General features: G+C 39.6%; 1 protein-coding gene across 1 annotated transcript; it reads left to right on the top strand.

The window, feature by feature from the left end:
* The first annotated feature begins 440 nt into the window (after window positions 1-440).
* On the top strand, window positions 441-4016 carry LOC149787708 (uncharacterized). Its single transcript, XM_089973894.1, has 2 exons — window positions 441-992; window positions 2927-4016. The coding sequence occupies exons 1-2, from the start codon at window positions 569-571 to the stop codon at window positions 3520-3522; spliced, it is 1020 nt and encodes a 339-aa protein (XP_089830020.1). The 5' UTR covers window positions 441-568; the 3' UTR covers window positions 3523-4016.
* The last annotated feature ends 17788 nt before the right edge of the window (window positions 4017-21804 follow it).

The raw sequence follows: 21804 nt of genomic DNA, 5'->3' as shown, positions 1-21804 counted from the left end.
TTTATTGATGTTTGTTTCTAATGCGAATTTTGTACGAGAAAAAAAAATCGTACGGGAGAATTAATTGTATGATGGAAAAAGATCTCTTTAGCCCTTGAAGGACGCTGTCCTATGTAGTATTCAACTTCGTTATGAATATCATCTTAAGATTGGACGAAAATAAATTATCACCGCGATGACTTCTAAATCGACTCTCTGTAAAATAAAGATGTAATTGTAACTGGCCATGGAACAAATATCATTTTAAAAATGACCTCTGCTTATAATTCAATGTTTTCCTTTCGAATTCAAGTAAGTTTTGAACATCGGAAAGGATGGAGTATGAAAATAAAATATTGTTGCAAAACGTTGTATCGTGTATAAAAGAAATTCATATTTTCTGAAGCTTTCCCTGAGAGCGCCTCTTGCTCGGCTAGTGCGGATCAATAGAAAGCTATTCAATGCTTTGCTAGCTCCCATTCTGGATTTAGTGTTCCGGGATTATAGGTGGTGTATGTATACTTGACTCGCTTTGACCGGAATACGATGTGTTTATACTGATCAAGTTTGCTGGGTAATAAAAAATATAATGCAGTTCCCGAGGCAGATAACAAACCGTGGAATAACGTGGAATTATGAGGAAACAAAGGTTCTACTTGATTTGTGGAAAGCAGATGATGTGCAGAACAAACTAATTCAGTCCAAGAGAAACATGGATGTATACGACTACCTTGCCCACAATGTTAATAAGATAACTGGATCCGACCGTAAGGCTGCGCAGTGTCGAAACAGGATCAAAAGGCTGAAAGCAGAAAATTACATGATAAAGAACAAGAGAGCATTCCCAAGCCGGTACAAAACAAACGTAGAGTTCTACAAGATACTAGATGAAGTTGAAGAGAAAAACATGGCGAGACAAGCAATCAGTGGGGAGGGGCCAGACTCGGGGGCTGAAGAAGATGACGATGATTCTGGCGAGTGGCGAATCGATTGTGATGATGATAATAGCTGTGGTAATACTACTACTACTACTACTACTAATAATAATAATAATAATAATAACGATAATAGGTTTGAATATGTTCTTAAGCAAATAATTATTTCGAAGCATTTTTTCTTTTTACCTTGAATACTGATAGATTACATTTTAAATTTTGTAAAACTAAGAGCAAATAAAGGAAACAATAAATAATAATTGTGCAAAGCGAGAGATTGATCCACTAATTAAACACAAAGGCTGGATCCCATAGGTTATAACACGTTCGGTAAACTCTGGACAATATCAAGCCCGACATATGTCACATAAAATATACTCGTAGAATTTCTCCATATTGGACAACTTGGGGAATTATGTTATTAATCTGCATATACACCAAAGTACATACTTATTTTGTTCAGATTCGGTAGAAAGAACAAGTTTGATGTGGTGTACGGTTGAGGCGTTAGGACCGAGACGTATTCATTCGCTATAGCAAACAAATTCACCCCCACCCCTGAGTAAGAACTGAACAAGATCAGTCTTTCTATTTACGGCAGACCCTCTCTATTACGCTTTCCAGATCTTTTCCGCCAAACGATGCCGGTGAAATTCAAAGCAGATTGGAATTTATAAAAGTTGGATTCGTTGCAGCTAAAAATATAAACAGGCGGACGTCAGTGGAAGCACAAACATTGTTTCATTATGGGTGTGATACCCAAAAAAATATGAACTGAACATCAGTATCGATGATATTTTCGTAACAGGAAACCCAGCAAGCATAACAATACAGTACAGTACAATACAATACAATACGATACAAAATAATACAGTATAATACAATACAATACTAATACAATACAATACAATACAATACAATACAATACAACTACGGCGTAAACAAATTTGTTTGATAAGGAACTTGGGGTATGTGCATTTAAGAAAATTGATGCCCTGATGTCAGTGCAAAGACTTAAGTAGTTCCAGTGTTGACGATACGAACCGAATATCCGTATCAAACTCCCGATCAGCCATGTTAGGTTAGATCGCTATGTAATACAACACATTACTCCATACCAACTTAACCCTACGCGAATGATCTGATTTACATATGCTCAGTCCGTATTACGGTATCATACACACAGATTGGATCTGGTTTACATATGCTCAGTCCGTATTACGGTACCATACACACAGATTGGATCTGGTTTACATATGCTCAGTCCGTATTACCGTAGCATACACATAGATTTGAACTGGTTTGGTGTCTTCTCTGACATGCGCCAGTGAATATTTTTAGACGCAGTGAATCGAACTTTTATAAATATCAGTTCTTTATGAAATTAATTCATACTGTAGAGATATACAAAACCACATTTGTCTTTGTTCTGAGTCGTGGGCTAGTCTCATTTGATATGGCTTAATGGATAAATTTCGGCCTAGCGGACTTGGTGTACCCCTAAGCAATGTCCGACTTGTTCTTTCCGCCGACTCGGAACACAATACGTATGTAGTGTTTTTATATACTATCTACAGTTTTACGGTGGGTGCACTAGGTGTGAACTTGGGCACAGTTTGAAGGAAGACTGGGAGATGATGATGATGATACAACTACTACTGGTAATAATAATAATAATAATAATAATAATTATTATTATTATTATTATTATTATTATTAGCAGAAGCAGAATCAGCATAAAAACAAGTCATAAATTTAGACCCATGACGCTTAATAGTGACCTGAACTAGAAAGATAGTCAAGGAAAACAATTTCTTAGTAGACTTACTTATTTGATCGCAGTATTTTATTATTCACTACCAAAATATAAGCGATATCTTTTCAGTTAAATTCCCCATCTTTCCGTTTATCTGTCTCTAATCTCGCTAGCGACACAAATTGGCGTATTCTCATTATCTGAACACGTGCTAAATTCTAACAACGAACTGACCCAATTAGTTTATGTCTTTCAGATTTTAGCGTTGTCATTGAAAATGTTGAAGAAAAAGAGGAAAAAGCTCAAATTAATCCTTTCCTGCCAACAGTCTCAACGGAGAACTGGAACAAACGACAAGAAAGGCCAATAGACACAGCAACACCGCAAGTATCTTCCACCAAACCGGCAACATGCATGTCAGACAAAAGTTCGAAAATTAGATTTTCACCATATCCTAATGCCGCCATCTTTCCAAGCAGCCTTAATGCCAATCAAGCAAGACCGCAAGAAGTCGATGTTTCGCAAGACCAACATGGTGCCCAATATGAGAGGCTGATCTCGCTCTTCACGCGGCTTGAAGATCAGAGGCTTAGATATGAGGCGGAGGTTCAGGAGAGGAGACAGAGGCGAGAAGAGGCATGGATGAAACAAATGACGGAATTGGAAGATCGGCGTCAGAAAGAGGAGAACATCATACGGCTTCAATTGATGAAGATGCACACGCAAATGTTTGAAATGATGTGTAGTGCAATGACGGGAGTAACACATAAGACCAGGAATGAAGAGATCAGTTCATCATACGTCTATCTAAACACAGGATTGAAGCCATCCACAAACAATAACACATTATAGTCTGCATAGTATGTACTAACATGCATGACGGTACATGCACACCGACAGGTGACTAGAGAGAGAGAGAGAGGGAGAGACAGAGAGAGAAAGAGAGAATGTGGGTACATACATTTATTATTTAGTGTAAATGAAATTGAGATTAAAGTTGAAATGCCCAACGTAATGTGCTGTCTTTGATATATATGTATTTTGCAATAATATTGAAACAATTTATTTTCTTTTTGAGATCAGTCTACTTGTTTCTAAATGTTTATTGATTGATTGATTTCTTTTCCCGTCGGAGAGATGTACAGCGTAAAGTATGGACGAGTTGGCTTTGCCCCATATGTATTTAAAATAACGTCACATGTAACATGTATAAGCCAACCGTCCGAAGCTGATTTCTTTTAGTTTCAGTCACGGATTAGCTGATAGTCCTAATGCTGTGGGAAAATGATAGTTTTTATTATTTTACGAAAGATGTTTATAATGAAATAAACTATCTCTATTAAAACTTTTAGTGTAAAATGTTCTCTGCAGCCCTCATGACCAGCCTAACTCAGAGTGAAAATCACCAAGTGTTTCATCAAGACTTGCACATAACAAATAATTGCTTTTATTTTTAATTTTCCTGGAGGTACGAAATAAGTCGGACTTTTAAAAAAGGGATGTATTTAATTTTGGATTTAAGATATGCACATCTTTTTGAAAGACTGTGCTGATAAAAGATAAATCATCCAATCTAGAACCATTATAAATGGGATATAACTCTTGGTTCACGATTTTTTATGTACGGGAAATAACTCATTTCTGACAGGCTTCTCGTTTCGGAGTTATCGATCGTTAGCTATAAATGGGATCGTTTCCAACATTAAGACCATTAATAAGAGGGCTTTAGACTTAATATAAATCGTGTGTTATAGGAAGAAAGAAGGTGCACGAGAATGATGAAACGATTTTGATATATATCAACGGATGAATAATGCAATCACATATGCAGCTTTTCATTAAGCGGAGCGCAACGAACGCCAGATGTCGTCTGCTCGTAGCGCAGTTTTAGTGTCTGTGACTGAGGCCGCTTGATCTAATAGTAACGCATAGGATTACAGCTATTTATAGCATCAGTGCAATATATGTATATTGAGATCAATATTATATGCGGCACAGGTAATGATTTATATATAACTCGCCGATCCCAATAGATGTGAGAATGCTCAGTGCTTGGGGAAAATGGCTACATGACAAATTTTAAAGATCCTGACTTGAGAGAATCGGCAAGCGATTAGTGCCTACGGCCAAACGTCTGTGGTAGTTACAAAGGTTACGGTTCAGCTGGTCTTCGAGGCCGTTCATATGTAACGACTGGATACGAAAGCTACTCGTTGCGATTACTGCATTCTCCGCAAATCACACGGAACCAAAATAGTCATCAAGGCTACCACCTGCTCACGAGGCTATACATTTTCTACAATCTATGCCAAAAATTAAATATATTGATTTTTTTTTAAATCCACATATAACAATAATTTTCATCATAAATAATGACAGAAAGCTCCAGCATGTTACAGTTTATAGAGCTGTAACAATTTAGCAGTTTAAGGTAATGTCGATACCTAGAGAACAAGTTTCATATTTTATAAGTTTGTACGAGCTCCAAGTTCGGTCACAGTTGTGTCGAAAAATGACATCGAAGAGAATACAAATGTTAATGTCTGATTTTAAGCATAAAATATTAATGTTTGATTTTCAGCATAAAAAGACATGCTTCAGTGTTTCAGTAAAAAGATGTCTATTGACAGAAGTTCATCATTAGCATCCGCTGGATTTTAGGGAGTTGTGTACGAAATGTGGTCCAGAAGGCAATGAAATTCCCATGTATTTATTATTTTCTCACAGACGATGATAAGCAATGAATTTTCACTTGACTTTTTGCTTGTAAACATTCTGTTTAGTAAGACGAAGAATGGAAAGTCTGGTTAATGTTCTGCAAGTGAGCTTTGATGCGTTTCGCCTCCAAAGGAGACAGTGGAGGTGTCGAATCGTCACTCAAGTCTTTATAACACGCTTTCAAGGGTTTCTCTTCTAGAATGAGACTCCATGCTTTATTCAGATAATCTGAACATTTTTCTTCTTGACTCATCATTAAACATTGTTCGGGTTGCGTTTGACACGGACAATAGATTTGACAAGCATAATAGTGTTTTCTTGTTATGAGTGTGGTTAGTTTAGCGAGGCAGTGAGCCAAAAACAGGAGACAATCTCTTGTTCTTGTTCTGGCCGTCATGACATCCATACTTTAATTCAGTCTTGTCTCCTTCTCCACTCTGAGGTAATGTATATTCTTGTCTTCTCCACTTTGAGGCAATGTCTATCACTGCTGTAGCTCCTGTTGTGAGTGGAAACCGTCATCTTCATATAAGTCCGTGGCTTCATGGTTCATTGTTCTAATAATCCAAAATCATTTTCTGATGCCATCGATCTAAAGGGTATTATTGAATTCTATGTACATGATTACGTTCACTGTCTGTGTGTTGGTGTGAGTAGGGTGGGTGGGGGCGCTTGCTTAATTTGATAGGGTGGAAATGTCCCTATTCTCTACCTTGGTCTGGAGTGAAATTAAATCCCTATAAAAGCATATCCTTCTACATAATCCTCCCACGAAATAACGTGGATACTGTTTGTCCCTAATTGGCGTGTGTCTTGAAACAGTGTGTGAGATTTCAAAAGTAATTCTTTTGGGGAAATTTAGTTTCAAATAAGCTGGTTCGCGTTTGGCCGTCTCGAGTGATTTAAAAAAAAAAAACATCTTGGACACGTTGAAGTGTTGGAATTGCAAAGGGTTTTGATCATTGCTGACCTTGCCGATGAAAAACAACATTTATGCATTTGATCCAGATGACATGATCTTCGATATTGGAATCGAAGTTCAGAGGCACTAGTGAAGGCTTTGGTCTTCACAAGCTGTACGGGATACTTGGCTGTGTTGTTGTTGTATCACAGCTTGACTGATATAGTTCCCAAAGTTTGCTAACACTTCAATGGATCTAACTAAAAGTCTGACTTTCTCGTTGTTGCTTTTGTACAAGACAATTGGAACACAGTACAACTTCGATTCCGTCTCAGACGTACACCCTCGCCATTTAATAAATACTTGTCTCGCAACAACAAAACTTGGTGAAACTGTCCATCATTTATAACAACGCCCTTTTGGCTTTTTCTTGTGATGGTCATTAAATCTTACATTGTCAGGGCCGTCATCTTCACTGAAACTCTGTTGTCGAATACACTGATGGTATCAGATTTCAACACCATACAAACGGGCGGTGTCTTCGGTTAGGTCAGGAGATTCAATAGGTGGTTGCTGTAAGGGTAATTGTTCAAATATAATTCCACTTGGATGAACAATAAAGGCATGACATTGTTCACAAAAGTATGTTTTCGGTTTTGAGGACTTTGACTTTCATGTACAAGGATTTGTTATTCAGATCAACATAATTTTTAACTTGTCATTTGATGTTAAACTCGATGAGAGCTGCGGCGATCAGAGACGACACAAAATTAAATTTTACCCACTGACATTTGTACATCGTCGTCTTGTTAGGAGGCGTGGCCAACAAATAGAGTTGTCATTCTTGTAATATTCGCAAAAATATCTGTGCATCTTTTTATATATTAATCCAAACCTTCAAAAATGTCTGACGGTTCTTCTCTTCTTATTTTTGTTCTGGTCGTGTCTTTGAAGTCTGAATACTTTTCGATTTCTCTTTCTTCCTTGGTCATGCTGCGCAATGGCGGCTAACTGAATGGCTTCGAGCGGAAGGTGAAGTGAATTGTCTCAGGAGCTCATTTCCTGTTTGGATAAACACATTATTCCCTGCATTCAACAACGCTGTCGATGAGCACATTTTGGACAAATTACTTTCCTCGCATCTTTGAAATCATCGATTACCATGGGTTTTAAAGCGGATGCCACGGTATTAAAGACTTAATCTGAAGCTACGTCCCCATTGTCGAGCTACTCGTAGGTGAGAATAATACGTCATTTACAAAAGAGTATATCATCGTTTTCGAATGTGTAATTTCACCGTGACCTTTCCTAGGAGAATATAACAAAATTGTCAAAGATATTATTTTTTATCAGTATTGACAATATATTATTTACTAGTAACAGGCTTGTCACCTGGAAAAGAAAGGATTTGTTGAAGACTTCTTGAATTGGCACATCAAATATCAAATATAATTTTATTATTGTTAAGAACCAATGTTGTGATTTTGGAACATACATTTTTGCAGTATTTCTAACATTGATATTTTTCCTGTTTCTAATTGAGGTAATTTTGTATGTCATAAGGTCAAATGAACGTTTTTCTTTTAGCGGAAAAAATCTTTGTATTTGGACCTAAAAGCTACAATGCATTAGAAGATAACATCGAAGTATATTGAAGAGCCCGTTTCGTTTGTCTGAAATAACGCCATGCTTCACATGCCTTAACCTACAGGCTTTCGAAGAGTTCTGAGCACACCAAGACAAAATCTTATTCCCTTGTTATATATCGGATCAAACATCTGGACGTATGCTTTAAACAACTGAGCCATTGACAAATGGAGGTCGTATAAATGATATGTGCAACCTGAAAAAGACATTCCGATTTGCTCCCCAATGTTTGCCATGACTGTCTTGAAAGTCAGGTCATTTTGATATTTTTCCCTCACGTATCTAATACGTGAAAGCAGAATTATTTTATGGTCGAAATTTAGCTCTAAACAATTAGTGGCTTCCAGAATAGCACGAAGACGTACATGAAGATAGAGGTTATGATTATCATCAAGACAATGTAATCAGTAGCATTGCATAAAACAGCTTTAGATTTGTAAAATTTAAAAGTGTTTGCTTCTACCATTTTATGAAATCTATTTAAGCTTATGTACATTTAATATTCAATAGCCTGCATGCTAGCTTGCTCTACAGCAGATCGAAATGTCGTCTGCATAGAATGATCACACAGTTCCTTGAGGGGTTTTTGAGAATATGCCGGCCATTATATATTTGGGATTTATGGCAGGGTTGTAGTCATTTTATCGGATTTCTTCAAATGTTTGATACATCTGTTTTTATTTCTATCAAATGATTTGTCGTAATATATTTAATATCGATTTGAACAGAGGAGAGAACGTTCAACCTAGAAACATATGATCACTATATTTTATTTTGCCTTCTCTAATAGCTCGGCTTATACGGTATTTATTCAGATGTTTCAACTGTTGGGTTGGAATTGATTTGTTTAAGGACATTTTATTGTTCTCAGGTGTGACGTCATTACATGCGAAATCAAACCGTATTGGTTGACGCGTCGAGGAATTGCTGAAGGTATTGTATCTCCAGCAGGATCCTGGTGTATGTTTGTAAATTGAGATATTATATCACTTACGTTGTCAAAACGACCAGCTGTAAAATTTGATTCACAGATGGATGGAAACGTTTTGCAGTTTTGCCTTGTCGAATATCCATTTCCGTTCTAGCCTTTGAAGTTTGGGAGTATTACTTCTGAAGTATATGCAAAGTGTTCGCTTCCCTAAGTGTCTTCACCAACTTGCCATAGACGTCAAGCGAAAAGGATATATAGCAGATTGTGTGAGCTAGTATTTTCGGAATATCACTTCTGAAGTACCGGTATATAGGAAAGTGACCACTATCATCGAGATCGCCACCAACTTCCAGAGAAAAATTAAGCAAAAGAGATGGATTGAGATAGTCAGATCTAATAACAAATGAGATACCGTGGAAGATTACGTTTAAGTATATAACTTATCAGCAAGAAGGCTAAGGCTGTTTCTTGAAACAAAGTCTTCAGTTTTATTCCCTCTCTCTCTGAAGTTGGCAGTTAAAGTGGTTAAGTAAAAGGAAAGGTGTTGGTCACTTTTCGATGAAATGACGAAGATTAAATTAATTAAATGGAGCACTATTAGAAATATACACAGACGGCTATAGCCTGTACTGTAGTACTGAGATTAATTTGGCTGTGAGGAGGTTTGCTTTGTATGCTGATGAACACTCCTGCAGATGACATTATTATTATTGAACAGCTGCTGTACGTTGTGAACTTGCTAGGATTACGTCTAATGTTGTCTTTTAAAAAGGTCCTCTAAAGGCAGATAATTACAGAATCATGCTATTAAGTAGAATACTAATTTCATCAATATTTTTCTTTAAACCTTTAAAACTGATAACTTCCACTGTATTATGCATTGCATTATGGCGCAAGGCATATTTATGAAAATGGTTGAAGTTCGGGACATATGGGAGTTTTCCCTTGTTCCATATCAGGAGACATTTTCAGTGTCAATGCTTTCTAGACTCTCACCCGTATTAAAGAATATGATGGTATCGTTAGATCATTTTGGGAGTATCGTAAATTCGTTAATCCTCTGTCGGTTTGGTTTAGATCATGCATTTCCACGTGAGCCAGTCGTTTGCTGCTCATTTGGTTTGCCGGATCTCTATGTGTCACGTTATTCCATGTCCAGTGGTCAGTTGAGGTTTTGTAGGTTGGTTGTAGGTGGGTATTTTTTTATATAGAATTAGGTTTCTTAATTGCAACATTACCGCCCCAGTTTTGTTTTAGTTTAATACTTTTCTTTCAGTTTCGGTGGCTGGTAGAATCGGGTTTGGTACCGTCAAGACTTTGAGTTTGCTTTGACCTTCTGGAATGCAATGTCTGCTCGGTTACATACAATATTGGTGGCAGGTTTCTTGTCCAGTAAGATTTTCCAACTCTGGTAGGTGGAACTGTTACTTCTGGCCTCAGGAATGCTTGTGCTTTTCTACCGTTCCGCGCTTAGGATATCCTCGAATTTCCACTTAGCACAGGCTCTTGCATTAAAAGTATAACCTGTTCATTATTGTTGATAAACATCTAGTCACGTACATTCTCTTGCTTTGACACACACTATGTATACAATTAAACGTGCATGAGATGTTTCACGTGAAAAATCAAAACTATTGCAGAACAAATTATTGATGGTGTTAAGAATAAGACATCTGGACAATTTCCAGAATAACCAGTTACTTCACAAGATCCATGTGATTTCTCCAATTCTCTGATTCATCAAGATTTCCTCCTTTGTAAGCAAGGAGTTACCATTTTCTGCCTTTTCGACAATGTTGAGGGATGATGGATTGGTGATTAATACTGGTCTTTTCTTCTTTCTCTCCGTTGCGAAGATGTCTGCTATATATCAGAGGACCATTACATGTCTCCATCTGCATCAGCGAATACGTCTGGTAAGCTGACAGGATGTGATCAAAAGATCATACGCTGAACTCGACAAAAACTGGATTCACAGAGGCACGTTATTTCATATTTATGACTACGCTAGCTACATCTCTGAATACGATCATCTGGCTCATTGCTCCTTGTCTTAACAGTATGACAATCTTGGATCGTTGACTCACTTTCTTCACTTTCCGTAGCTCATCCGAATTTCATTGACCTTTGGCAGCTGAGGCAGCTTTCAGGTCTGGCTTTGACCTGCTCCAGAACCATTATCTTCCAGAGCAGTTTCTTCTCACTATACCCTTGTGCTGGAGTATACGTTTGGTTGCTTCAGCACGGAAAAGTGACCACTTCTACCAATCCTGACTCAAGTGCCTGCTCTACAACACTGAATTGCCCCTTCTGGGAGTGCATCGGTTTCGTAAACACCCTTGCCTCGGCTACCTTGAACTCTTCCACCACTGATGTCAATGATTGTTAGCTGGAGCATTTCAAACATGATGTAGATCCTAACTCCCGTCCGTGATGTTGTGACTCCATGCCATCTGTGCAGAATCTTGCTACTTGTTCTCTTATTATCCTCCACATTCGTTGTTTTTATTTCATACAGCATCATATGCCATACCAGTCCAAGCATTAATCCGTTCTGATACATTCATAACTTGAATTGCCCAAGGACACCTGATTCAACGATCCTCCTCATCCCTGCTTTTACCTTTTTCATTAGCAATTTATTTCTGTTTGTTTCTTTCAGATTTGCATTAAACCATTTGCCCAGGCATCTTTTACGATTATTCAGGCTACATGAGATCTCCTAATTTTAGATCTTCATTACAAACTGGGACCTGACCTGCCCATGTCATATCACTAAACTCCTGGAATTCATTATCAGCTCATCCAGTGCTGTAAATACGTATCTAACTTGGACATGTTTGCCAGTGTTATCTTTCAGGTTATCCACGAACACTTTGTTGCATAGTATACATATTCCTAACATTATGTATGGCTCTTGCCTCTCATTCTGCTGTTTTGAATATGAATTACTTCTATTGGAAGATTGTTCCATGTCCTGAAACCGAAACACTTAAAATACTTGTTGTGATTTGTATCAATATACATATCCAGCTTCGATACGAATTTAAGTGCAGTGGGTGCTCATGAGAGGCTTTGTTCTGATATATCATTTTAAGTGCTTGTGTATCACGCTATGAACGATCTTTCTTATTAAATAGGCCCTGTTCAAGATAATATGTTATGAAATACTTCAACAATTGATCTGGATGATCCTATAGGCAATGGCAGTAGCAACGACCGTTAAAATTATCCAGATGTGGCGATATGCTTCTGTTTTCAGATGTCTATCAATTTAGGTTTAAGAGTACAAGTTGGTAGTCCCGTTCATCGTTTAGTTTTCTTAACTCTAATGGCCGCTCTCTCGTTTCTTCGGGGGTCTTGAGTGTATTTTGGTCTTAGTCAAAATCAAATCTTTGTTCGTAGGCTCTGTCAACTCTAATGTTTCTTATGACTTCCAGCGTATATTTATGCATTTGTAGTCAGATTATATTCTTGCGAACCTGAATAGTGATTTCAATGTTTTGCATTGTTTAGGAGGATGCCTACTCCATGTCTGGTGATCTTCTTTTACCGAGCAGAGGATTATGTAGTTCCCTGACTTCAGCTTCACCTGGCCATTCCATCTCATCGCATATAAGCCCCATATGTCTGGCTTATATCGTTACGTATCTTTCAGTAGACGGGCCATTCGTGGTTAAGCGTCTGGTCAAGGAGAGTTTCTGCTCGGATGGTGTGTTTTGCATTCAGATTCCGATCCTTCGGACAACGCATAACATCTCAGTTTTGTTATGTTGTCGTCATACAAACATAATCATATTGACCATCTTCGTTTAGCCAAATAACATTTTGATTTGGTTTTCTGCTGCTTTTTTAGCGGATGGATGTTTTTAATGGTGATATTGCTAACCTTATGCCAAATGTTCTTCCTTCATCCAGATTTTGGTAACATCAAAAGAGAATTTTTATAAGTGATTCTTGATTCTTGGAGAAACCACAGTAAATCTTGAATCGTAATGGAACCAATTCAAACTTACAGTTTGTGGAGCTGCAGGAAGGAAAAAAACTTGGCAGAAAAGGCTGTGGGGGGTGGGGCAATCTTAGTGAAAGTTGGATTACAGACAGCACCTGGCAAACTATGGATCAACAAAGAAAGAGTAACATAGCTAGAGATAAAGCTAGAACCATTTGCATAAAAGTAACCAGTGAGCAATTAAGTTCAGAGAAGACCTAAGGAAAAAACACCGGAAGCTTAGGAGCAGCCATGGTTGATGAGTCAGCAACACAACGCCATATCACCAACAAACTCGCAAGAAACAGTAGAACACAGAATGCACAGATCACATTTAAAGATGGAAGTCTACTGCACACTTGTAAACGAGCAAGACCAGCTTGGTGGAACATTTTACAGACATTCTCAGCCACTGGGAACCAATTAATCATATTGGTTTTGCAATTATCCAACCAAATCCAACCAAACACCCCAGTTATAAAAGTGGAAGAGGCCATTAGCAATCTCAAGAACAATGTTTGTAGTTTAGAACACATCAACCTAAAACTATTCCAATATTTGGAACGATGTTTGTCAGATACATTTTCTAAAGTTGTCAACATAATTTGGAGGGAAGTAACAGTACCAAATGAATGGAGGGATGAATGCATGATAAATGTTTCAACATCTGGAGTGTCACTGCCCTACTTTCCCTATCAGCTAAGTTATTCTGCTCAATAATCGTTAGCAGGCTGAAATCAGCTTCCAATACCTTAAGAAAACAACAAGCAAGTTTCAGACCCTGACGGTCATGTAGCGAAGAAGTATTTACCCTAAGACAAATTACAGAGCCAACGCTAGAGTGCCAATATAACTTACTGATAAACTTCATTGGCTTGAAGAAAGCCTTCGATAGCTCCCATTGCCTTTAACCTGGTACATCATGGATCACTGTGGCATAGCAACACATTTCACAAACCTCATTATTGCATCAGGACCGAAACAGAACATACAGACGTCTTCCCTGTTCTCACAGAAGACCTTCGGGAATGGACCCTATCAACATTTCATTTCGTCCCGGACATTGATTTTATAATCAGCAAAGCACAAACATACCGTTCGCATGGAGTACCACGGATGGGTGGAAGATTTCCATTTTATAGACGAGATTGCAATAATCTGGACAGACGAAAACAACCACAATCATCTCAAGCATGGCCGTCAAACCGGGACTAAGCATCAGCAGCGAGAAAAGTAAACTTGTGGTCATGGGGGAAATACAAGACCTAATTTAACTTGTAAGGTAAATAAACTAGAAATAGTAGGCATGTTTGCCTACTTTGGCATCTGTCATGGTCAATAGAGAAAACACATAGGTGAATATTACAATTAGAATTAGGAAATACATCAGCACATTCTAAAGACTAACATAATTTTGGATGACAAAACGCTCAGTACAACAGCAAACTGTGAACTACATAGTTTTACTTACTGTTTTATAATCATATGAAAACTGGAAAACCTCAGCAAAAAGAAAATACAAACTGAACACATTCCAACAAAGATGCTAAAGTCGTATTCTGTAAATCACGTGACTAACACATTTGTTCCAGCGAAATAAAATTAAAAGACCTCTGTCTGAGACCAAGAAAAAGGGATGAAATTGATCAGGCACATCCTCAAGATGCCGGAAGCAAGAGCTGCAAGGGAGGCAATATACTGGACTCGCACCTTTGGAAATAAGAGAAGTAGAAGGCTGAAGCAAACTTGGAAAAGGACAATGCTAAAAGATCTAAATCAGATGGGACTCGTGTTCAAAGCAGCAAAATCGAATATCCAAAAGACGAAATGGAGAACTCACTCTGCCCAGTGTTCTAATAGGAACACGAGGACCTACCTGGCTAGCTAGCTATTCAATATAGGATATTGCCAGATCGCACCCAATTTGAAACAAATAATTAATGTCCGGAAGAATGAGAGTTTTATCCAAGACTTTCCCAGTTTGGAATGACAATCAGAGAATAAACATTTTTAAGAATACCAATAAAAATATTTAATTTGCCATTTTGCTATGTGTCATTGTTGTTAGAAAATTGTTAAAGTCGTATTTAAAGAAATACCTAATGAGTGTCAATTCTGGACTCAAGCGATTCTTGTGGAATACATGCATTGATGAGTCAGGACGATTAAGAATAAACTGCAGCAAGTTGTTTCTGTTTAATAGATATTCGTATAAACACAGTAGCTCATTTGCCTTATTACCATAATGTTTTAGTTTAGTAGTGCGGACGACTGTCTTTCGATTAAAGGCCACCATTTCCACTAATATACCATTCTTGAATTTGTTAAAATATATTCAGTAAATCTAAAAGGTCCAAAATCAGTTGAGTGTCCTTTCCAAAATCGAGAGTTGACAGAGTAGAAGAGATCGTTGTCGTGAAATAAGAGAAGAGCTGAAGATGACGAATTCGCAATAACATTTTGGAAAGTAGTCCGATATGCGATGGTTATCAGGATCTGATATACTACCTTTATTTAAAGTAGCCGAAACACACGAGTAGTGAAGTCGGTCATTCAAACCTCAAATGGACCACTTTAGCCTCTATCCGGGATATGTAATGTTTAAAGCGTCAATAGGATTCTCTTCTTTTTGGACAAACTGGCCTCAGTGGGAGAGGTGATATTAAAAACACGCATAGGTTTAACATTTTGGGTCAATATGGGTTCAAGGGGTAACGTAATATGATAAATATACACCAGTGTGAGTGACCAACAACCAATCACCTACTATCAAATACCACACACTTGCCGCCTGACGCGCCGTTTGGAGTGACCATCACTCAATCATTTACTATCTAGCACCCACCCCTATTTACTATCAGACACGCCGTTTGGAGTGTCCAAACACGCATTCATCATGTGGCAAACGCCCCGAAATTACGAACCAATACGCCGCTGGAGCCACCAATGCCCACATTTTAGTAACCAGCACGCCATTTGAGTTACCAACACATACTCATATACGGACCACAATGAGTATGATTTAAAATGCAGAAGTAGTATATGGGGATACCCTAGCGACAATGGGAATTAGCATTACAGAACCCCTTGGGACAATCTGGCGACAAGGGAAAATTAACATGGGAGAAAAATCGTGGGACAATCTGGCGACAAGGGAAATTAACATGGAGAAAAAAATCGTGGGACTGTTGAGCGACAAGGGAAATGAAAATGGAGAAAAAATCGTGGGACTGTTGAGCGACAAGGAAAATGAACGTGGAGAAAAAAATTCGTGGGACTGTTGAGCGACAAAGGAATTTAAACAGGGTGGGACTGTATAGCGTCAAGGGAAATTGAACATGGGACTTTTTTTTTAAAAAAAAATTTAAAAAAGGGGTAGGCAATTGAAAGTCATTCTCTTTTCGAGAAATGTGGGTGGCCCTGAAAAGGGCCTTTGGGTTTATGTTAATATTAATATTAACATAGATGGCATCTGTCACATCTTCTTCTTCTTCTTAAACTCCTTCTAACTGCAGGTCCATACACAAGTACCCTCTTGAGGCATCCTTGTCTTTTTATGTAAACTCTTCTCATCCATAGACTAGTATCTGTCCTATCAACAACAGTCCACTTGGACCGGACATACATGAGCATGTCCGTCCTAAACATCATTGAAGACACAAGGGTGGATGATTCAACTGTGGTCCACATCGTGAGGCGACGAGAACAGGTGAATCAATGCAGTGAACTGTGCTTATTTATAGGTAGAGGAAGGATTGAAACGGATTGAGTTCATTCACCAATCCGAACACGCGTTACAAAATTCAGTCAGTTCGCATCCAATCCGAAGAGAGCAGTCTGTGACGTCACGTGGTCTATGTAGATTCGCTAGCGCCTGTGTGCTGTCAATCTATGCGACAGTGATTCAACATGACGGAAACTCAGAAAACGATCCATTGGGGTGCACCAGCAGTGGAGACCGCCCAAGGGAACCCGGACTTACTTTCAGAAGAGGTAAATTGGGATTTTGTGGATTTTCTTACCTCGCAAGAATTTGTTCCGGAACCTTCGTTACCTTCTTCATTACCGCAAGTGGAGAATTTTAGACAGAGACAGAAAGAAGAATCGGAGAAATTTATACAACGACAAAAGGAAGCGGAACAAGCTTTTCTCCTACAGCAACAGCAGCAAGAAGAAGATGTAAGAAAAAACCAACAGCAAGAAGAAGTAGCAGCAAAGAAACAAGAGGGTGAAAATCAAACGGTCACGGTACTGTTGGACATTTTAGCGGAGTTATGGAGTTTGAAACAAATGTATCAGACTTCTTTATCACGACCGAAGAGAATACGACCTTCCCGAGCTAAACACGTCAACCCTGTGACTAAGCCTACCGTACCACCCTTAGTGATTTCAACCCAATCATCATCATCATCAACATTACGCAGTCCAGAAGTAGGCCTTGGCCGTGGCAAAGGCTTAAGGCAGTTAAAGTTGATTGCTTAAACTCACCCCTACACCAAAAAAGGCCCTTTTCAGGGCCACCCACTTCTCTCGAAAAGAGATAGCCTTTCAATTTGCTAATAACTCAAACAAAAAAACAAAACAACCCATTTTACCCCTATAGTACTTGTCTTTGTATGAGTATGTGAGTGTACGTTCTTATTTTAAAATCAAAACTCAAAGACACTTACCTTATATAATTAATTTATTCTTTTATCCATAGTTACAATCCAATTCACAATTCACAACAGATCACTTTAAAAAGTTCATTGACTTCTTCTGTCTCCTTGTTTAGTCTCTCTGTTTTTTAAATTTCTTCACCGTCACAGGCTTTTCCTCTTCTTCCTCCTCACTTTGTTCCCTTCTTCTTTTCTTCTCCTGTTTCTTTTTCTTCACCTGTCTGCTTTCTTCCTCTGAAGAATCCCTCTCTTCTTCCCAAGAATCCCTCTCTTCCTCTGAACAATCCCACTTTTCTTCTGACTCCTCTTGTTTCTTTTTTGGGCAATCTGGAGACCAATGTCCTTTTTCTTGACAATAATAACAGGTATCTTGACTTTTGTCTTTTCTAGCCCCTTTTTTTCTTTTTTGACGGTCTGGACACTCTGAAGACCAATGCCCTTTCTTCTGACAGATATAGCAAGTATCTTGACTTTTATCTCGAAAGGAAGGAGAGTAGTCCGTGGGCTGGTCTGAATTTTCTAATGACCCCTCGCAAAGCTCTGATGAAAAGTTCGATTTGGCTAGTCTCTTCCATCGTTGTGCTCGGTTTGAGAGTGAAATGAATAGTGAAAGGACAAGACACACACCCTTTTATATACGCTGGTCTGCCATGACTATAAATTAGTCTGTGGTGTTTAAACTTGAGTCATTTGACGTTTTGCACTCAAGATGAAACGATCCTATTCATTCGAGAAGAAAGAAGAAGAAGAAGAAAGTAAGAGGCAGAAACGTGATCTATCGCCTCGTACCAGAGCTGAAGTCTTGGCACAAATTCATGCCAGTGATTTTGAAGAGGACATGAGTGAACCAGAATTTGAACCCTTTAAACCAAGTTCGCCACCCTTAGTCAACCCTGAAAAATACTATTCCATTCGAGAGACGGAAAAGCGCTCCTCTAGAAAATTTAGAACCACGGCTTACAAATACACGGTAAAGTTTAAAGATTTCAAGGCTGAAGTACCGTTAGAGAAAGCAGAAGGGTTCATCACTGGGGTGTGGGATTCTTTGCTCACCGCACTCAAGCGACAATGTCAACCCAAAGAAGACGATCGCTTGAGACTTTCCATACAACACGACGGTTTGAAATCCCCTGTTTGGATCGAGTTTAGCAGCCCTGCAGAATTGACTGCTTCCAAAGTCATGGACAAGATTCAACACGTGCAATAATCTAATGACCAGTTTGACATCACCGATGGAAAAGCTACACTGGACATGACCCACGTCTCTCCTCCTCAAGGGACTGGACGCAGAAAGATGTTATTGGTGGACGACCTTCGCAACACCAAAACAAGTCTCGTCCGAATTAACAACCCTCAAGACCAGATGTGTTTAGCCCGTGCCATCGTGGTGGGACGAACCTATGCCAACAAGAACGACACGGCAGAATGGAAAAGAAACTGGAAAACTATTCAACGATCCGACCGAGCCAAACAACGAAACGAAGCTTAACTCCTGTTACAACAAGCCGGACTGTCCAAAGATACACCCTGTGGCATTCCTGACATGCAAAAATTGCAAGATGCCCTAGCTCCACGATACACCTTGAAAGTGTACCCTCAAGAAATGCGTGGGCCTCTTGTTTCGAGGCCAAGATTTTAAGGACGGAAAATACATTCATGTCTATTATCACGATGACCATTTCGATACCATTACCAGTATCACTGCATTACTGGGATACGGTTATTACTGTGAGAAATGTGACTATGGTTATAATAATCGAGAGCAACACAAGCATTGTCGATTGAAATGTTCAGGATGTTTGGCCTCTCCATCCTGTCTGAGCGGAGGAGCAGTGCCTTGTTCAACTTGTCTGCGCACGTTTGTCAGCCCTACCTGTTACCAACAACATCTGAAGACGCAAGGTTCACAGCAGAAATGTGCTTGTCAACTGCTGAGATTGTGCCCTACGTGTGGACAAGGCCTACGTACCAACAGTGCCAAGGCACACGTATGTTCAAGAAAGAAAAAATGTCACATTTGTCACCACATCGTGGACTTGGAACACCAGTGCTATGTGCAAAAATACCAACCCCCACCAGAGAAAGAGGACGGTCACAAGAAGAAAGGCAATTTAATCTTTTTCGATTTCGAATGCATGCAAGAGACGGGCATTCACATTCCTAATTTCTGCGTGGCTCATCGAGCGTGCGAGAAGTGTATTCAAGAACCTATCTTCAGTCATTGCCCTCACTGCAGCAAGATTCCTGGAGGGCGTGAAAAAATCTTTCGGGGACCGAACACGTTAGCCGATTTTGCCCAATGGGTTTTAGACCCCATCGACAAGACGTGGAGCCAAGAGGTCATCGAACGTTACGGAGATTGTCATCGTCATACCACGGTGATGGCTCACAATTTCTCCGGATACGATGGACAGTTTCTTTTGAGATACTATACGGAACAAGGCACCGAACGTGCTAAAGTAACTTTGAACGGAGCCAAAATCATTTTCATGCAAGTGGGACAAGTGCAGTTTAAAGATTCGATGAGTTACTTGGCCATGCCTTTGAGTCGAATGCCTAAAACGTTTGGAATGACAGAAATGGCTAAAGGGTACTTTCCACACTTTTTCAATACGGAAGCCAATCAACACGCCGTTCTACCCCATTTACCTGAGGCTCACTATTACGACCCCGACAACATGCTTACCGAACAACGAGAAGCTTTCTACGCTTGGTACCAGGCTCACGCCTCGGACCCTTTCGACTTTCAGGAAGAAATGCTAAAGTATTGTCGTTCCGACGTGGACATTTTACGACGTTGCTGTGGAAAATTTCGAGAACTGTTCATGGAACATGGAGGGGTCGATCCTTTGAAAGAAGCTTGCACCATTTTATAAAGCGTGTTCCTTAGTGTACAGACAACGATTCATGCCTGAAAACACCGTAGCTGTCATCAGTCCTCAAACGACCCACTATGTCAAACATCAATACTCGGTCAAAGCCCTACGCTGGTTACATTACTTGTGTGACAAGGAAGACAAATGGATTCAGCATGCCCGCAACGGAGGGGGCGAAAAGACCATCGGAACGTATTCGGTCGATGGCTGGGACTTAGAAAACCCCAAGATCGTGTACGATTTTAACAGTTGCTTATTTCACGGATGTCCCGTCTGTTTCCCTGATCGTAGCACTAAAAATCAGTTTTTACAACGAACCATGGAAGACTTGTACCAGGACACTTGTCAGCGACGCCTAAAGTTGGAACAGGAAGGATACCATGTGGTGGAAATGTGGGAACACGAGTACGTTCACCGTTTGAAAACCGATCCGAGTTTAAACGCCTCGTGGAAAGTTACAAGCTGATGGACCCCCTGAACCCGAGGGATAATTTGTACGGAGGAAGGACCAATGCCACCTGTTTGCTGTACCAAGCCGACGAAGAGAAAGGAGAAGAAATCAAATACTTGGACGTGTGTTCTCTGTATCCCTACGTGTGCAAATATTGTCGCTTTCCTGTAGGGCACCCACAATTGTTCACGGAACACATCGACCTGAAAAACATTCGACAATACGAAGGCTTGATCAAGTGCAAAGTTTTGCCGCCCACGGACTTGTACCATCCCGTCTTACCTCACCATTGCCAAGGCAAACTGATGTTTCCTTTGTGCCGTACTTGTGCCGAAACGTGCAACCAAGACCAGCCTTGCCATCACACCCAGGAAGAGCGGGCCTTGACAGGGACGTGGGTCAGCGTGGAATTGTTCGAAGCTATGGACATGGGATACCAACTGTTAGAAGTGTACGAAATTTGTCACTTTCCCAAGACAGAACAATACCACAAGGGTGACCCCACGCAGAAAGGCATTTTCGCCGACTACGTGGATGCCTTTTTGAAACTGAAGCAAGAAGCCAGCGGCTATCCTTCCTGGTGTCACACTCCCGAAGACCAAATAAAATTCAAAGAGAAATACTATGAACAAGAAGGCATCACTTTAGACCACATCGAGAAAAAGGAAGGCAGGCGATCGTTTGCCAAAGTGATGTTAAACTGCTTCTGGGGAAAAATGGCACAACGTCCGTGTTTACCCAAGACGGAATATTTGACAGAACCTTCCCGCTACTTTCAGATGATTCACGACAAAACCAAATGCATGAAACACGTGGACGTCGTTCGCGAGGATTTAATCTTGGTCAATTACGAAGAAGATCTGGACTTTGTACAAGACGACCCTTTTGGAAATGTCATCATTGCGGCTTACGTGACAGCCCATGCTTGCTTAAAATTGTACGAAGCTTTAGAACTGTTAGG

Source organism: Sinohyriopsis cumingii, chromosome 11 (assembly GCF_028554795.1).
Source record: "Sinohyriopsis cumingii isolate HCF-2022 chromosome 11, ASM2855479v2, whole genome shotgun sequence".
Lineage (NCBI taxonomy): Eukaryota > Metazoa > Mollusca > Bivalvia > Unionida > Unionidae > Sinohyriopsis > Sinohyriopsis cumingii.
The sequence above is the reverse complement of the archived record's forward strand: the minus strand, read 5'-3'. Positions and strand labels throughout refer to the sequence as shown.

Excerpts from the sequence above, each read along its gene's own strand:
- LOC149787708 (XM_089973894.1), top strand. The coding sequence starts at position 569 with ATGCAGTTCCCGAGGCAGATAACAAACCGTGGAATAACGTGGAATTAT. Across the intron at positions 993-2,926 it reads TGATGATGATAATAGCTGTG|ATTTTAGCGTTGTCATTGAA; the intron begins GTAATACTACTA and ends TATGTCTTTCAG.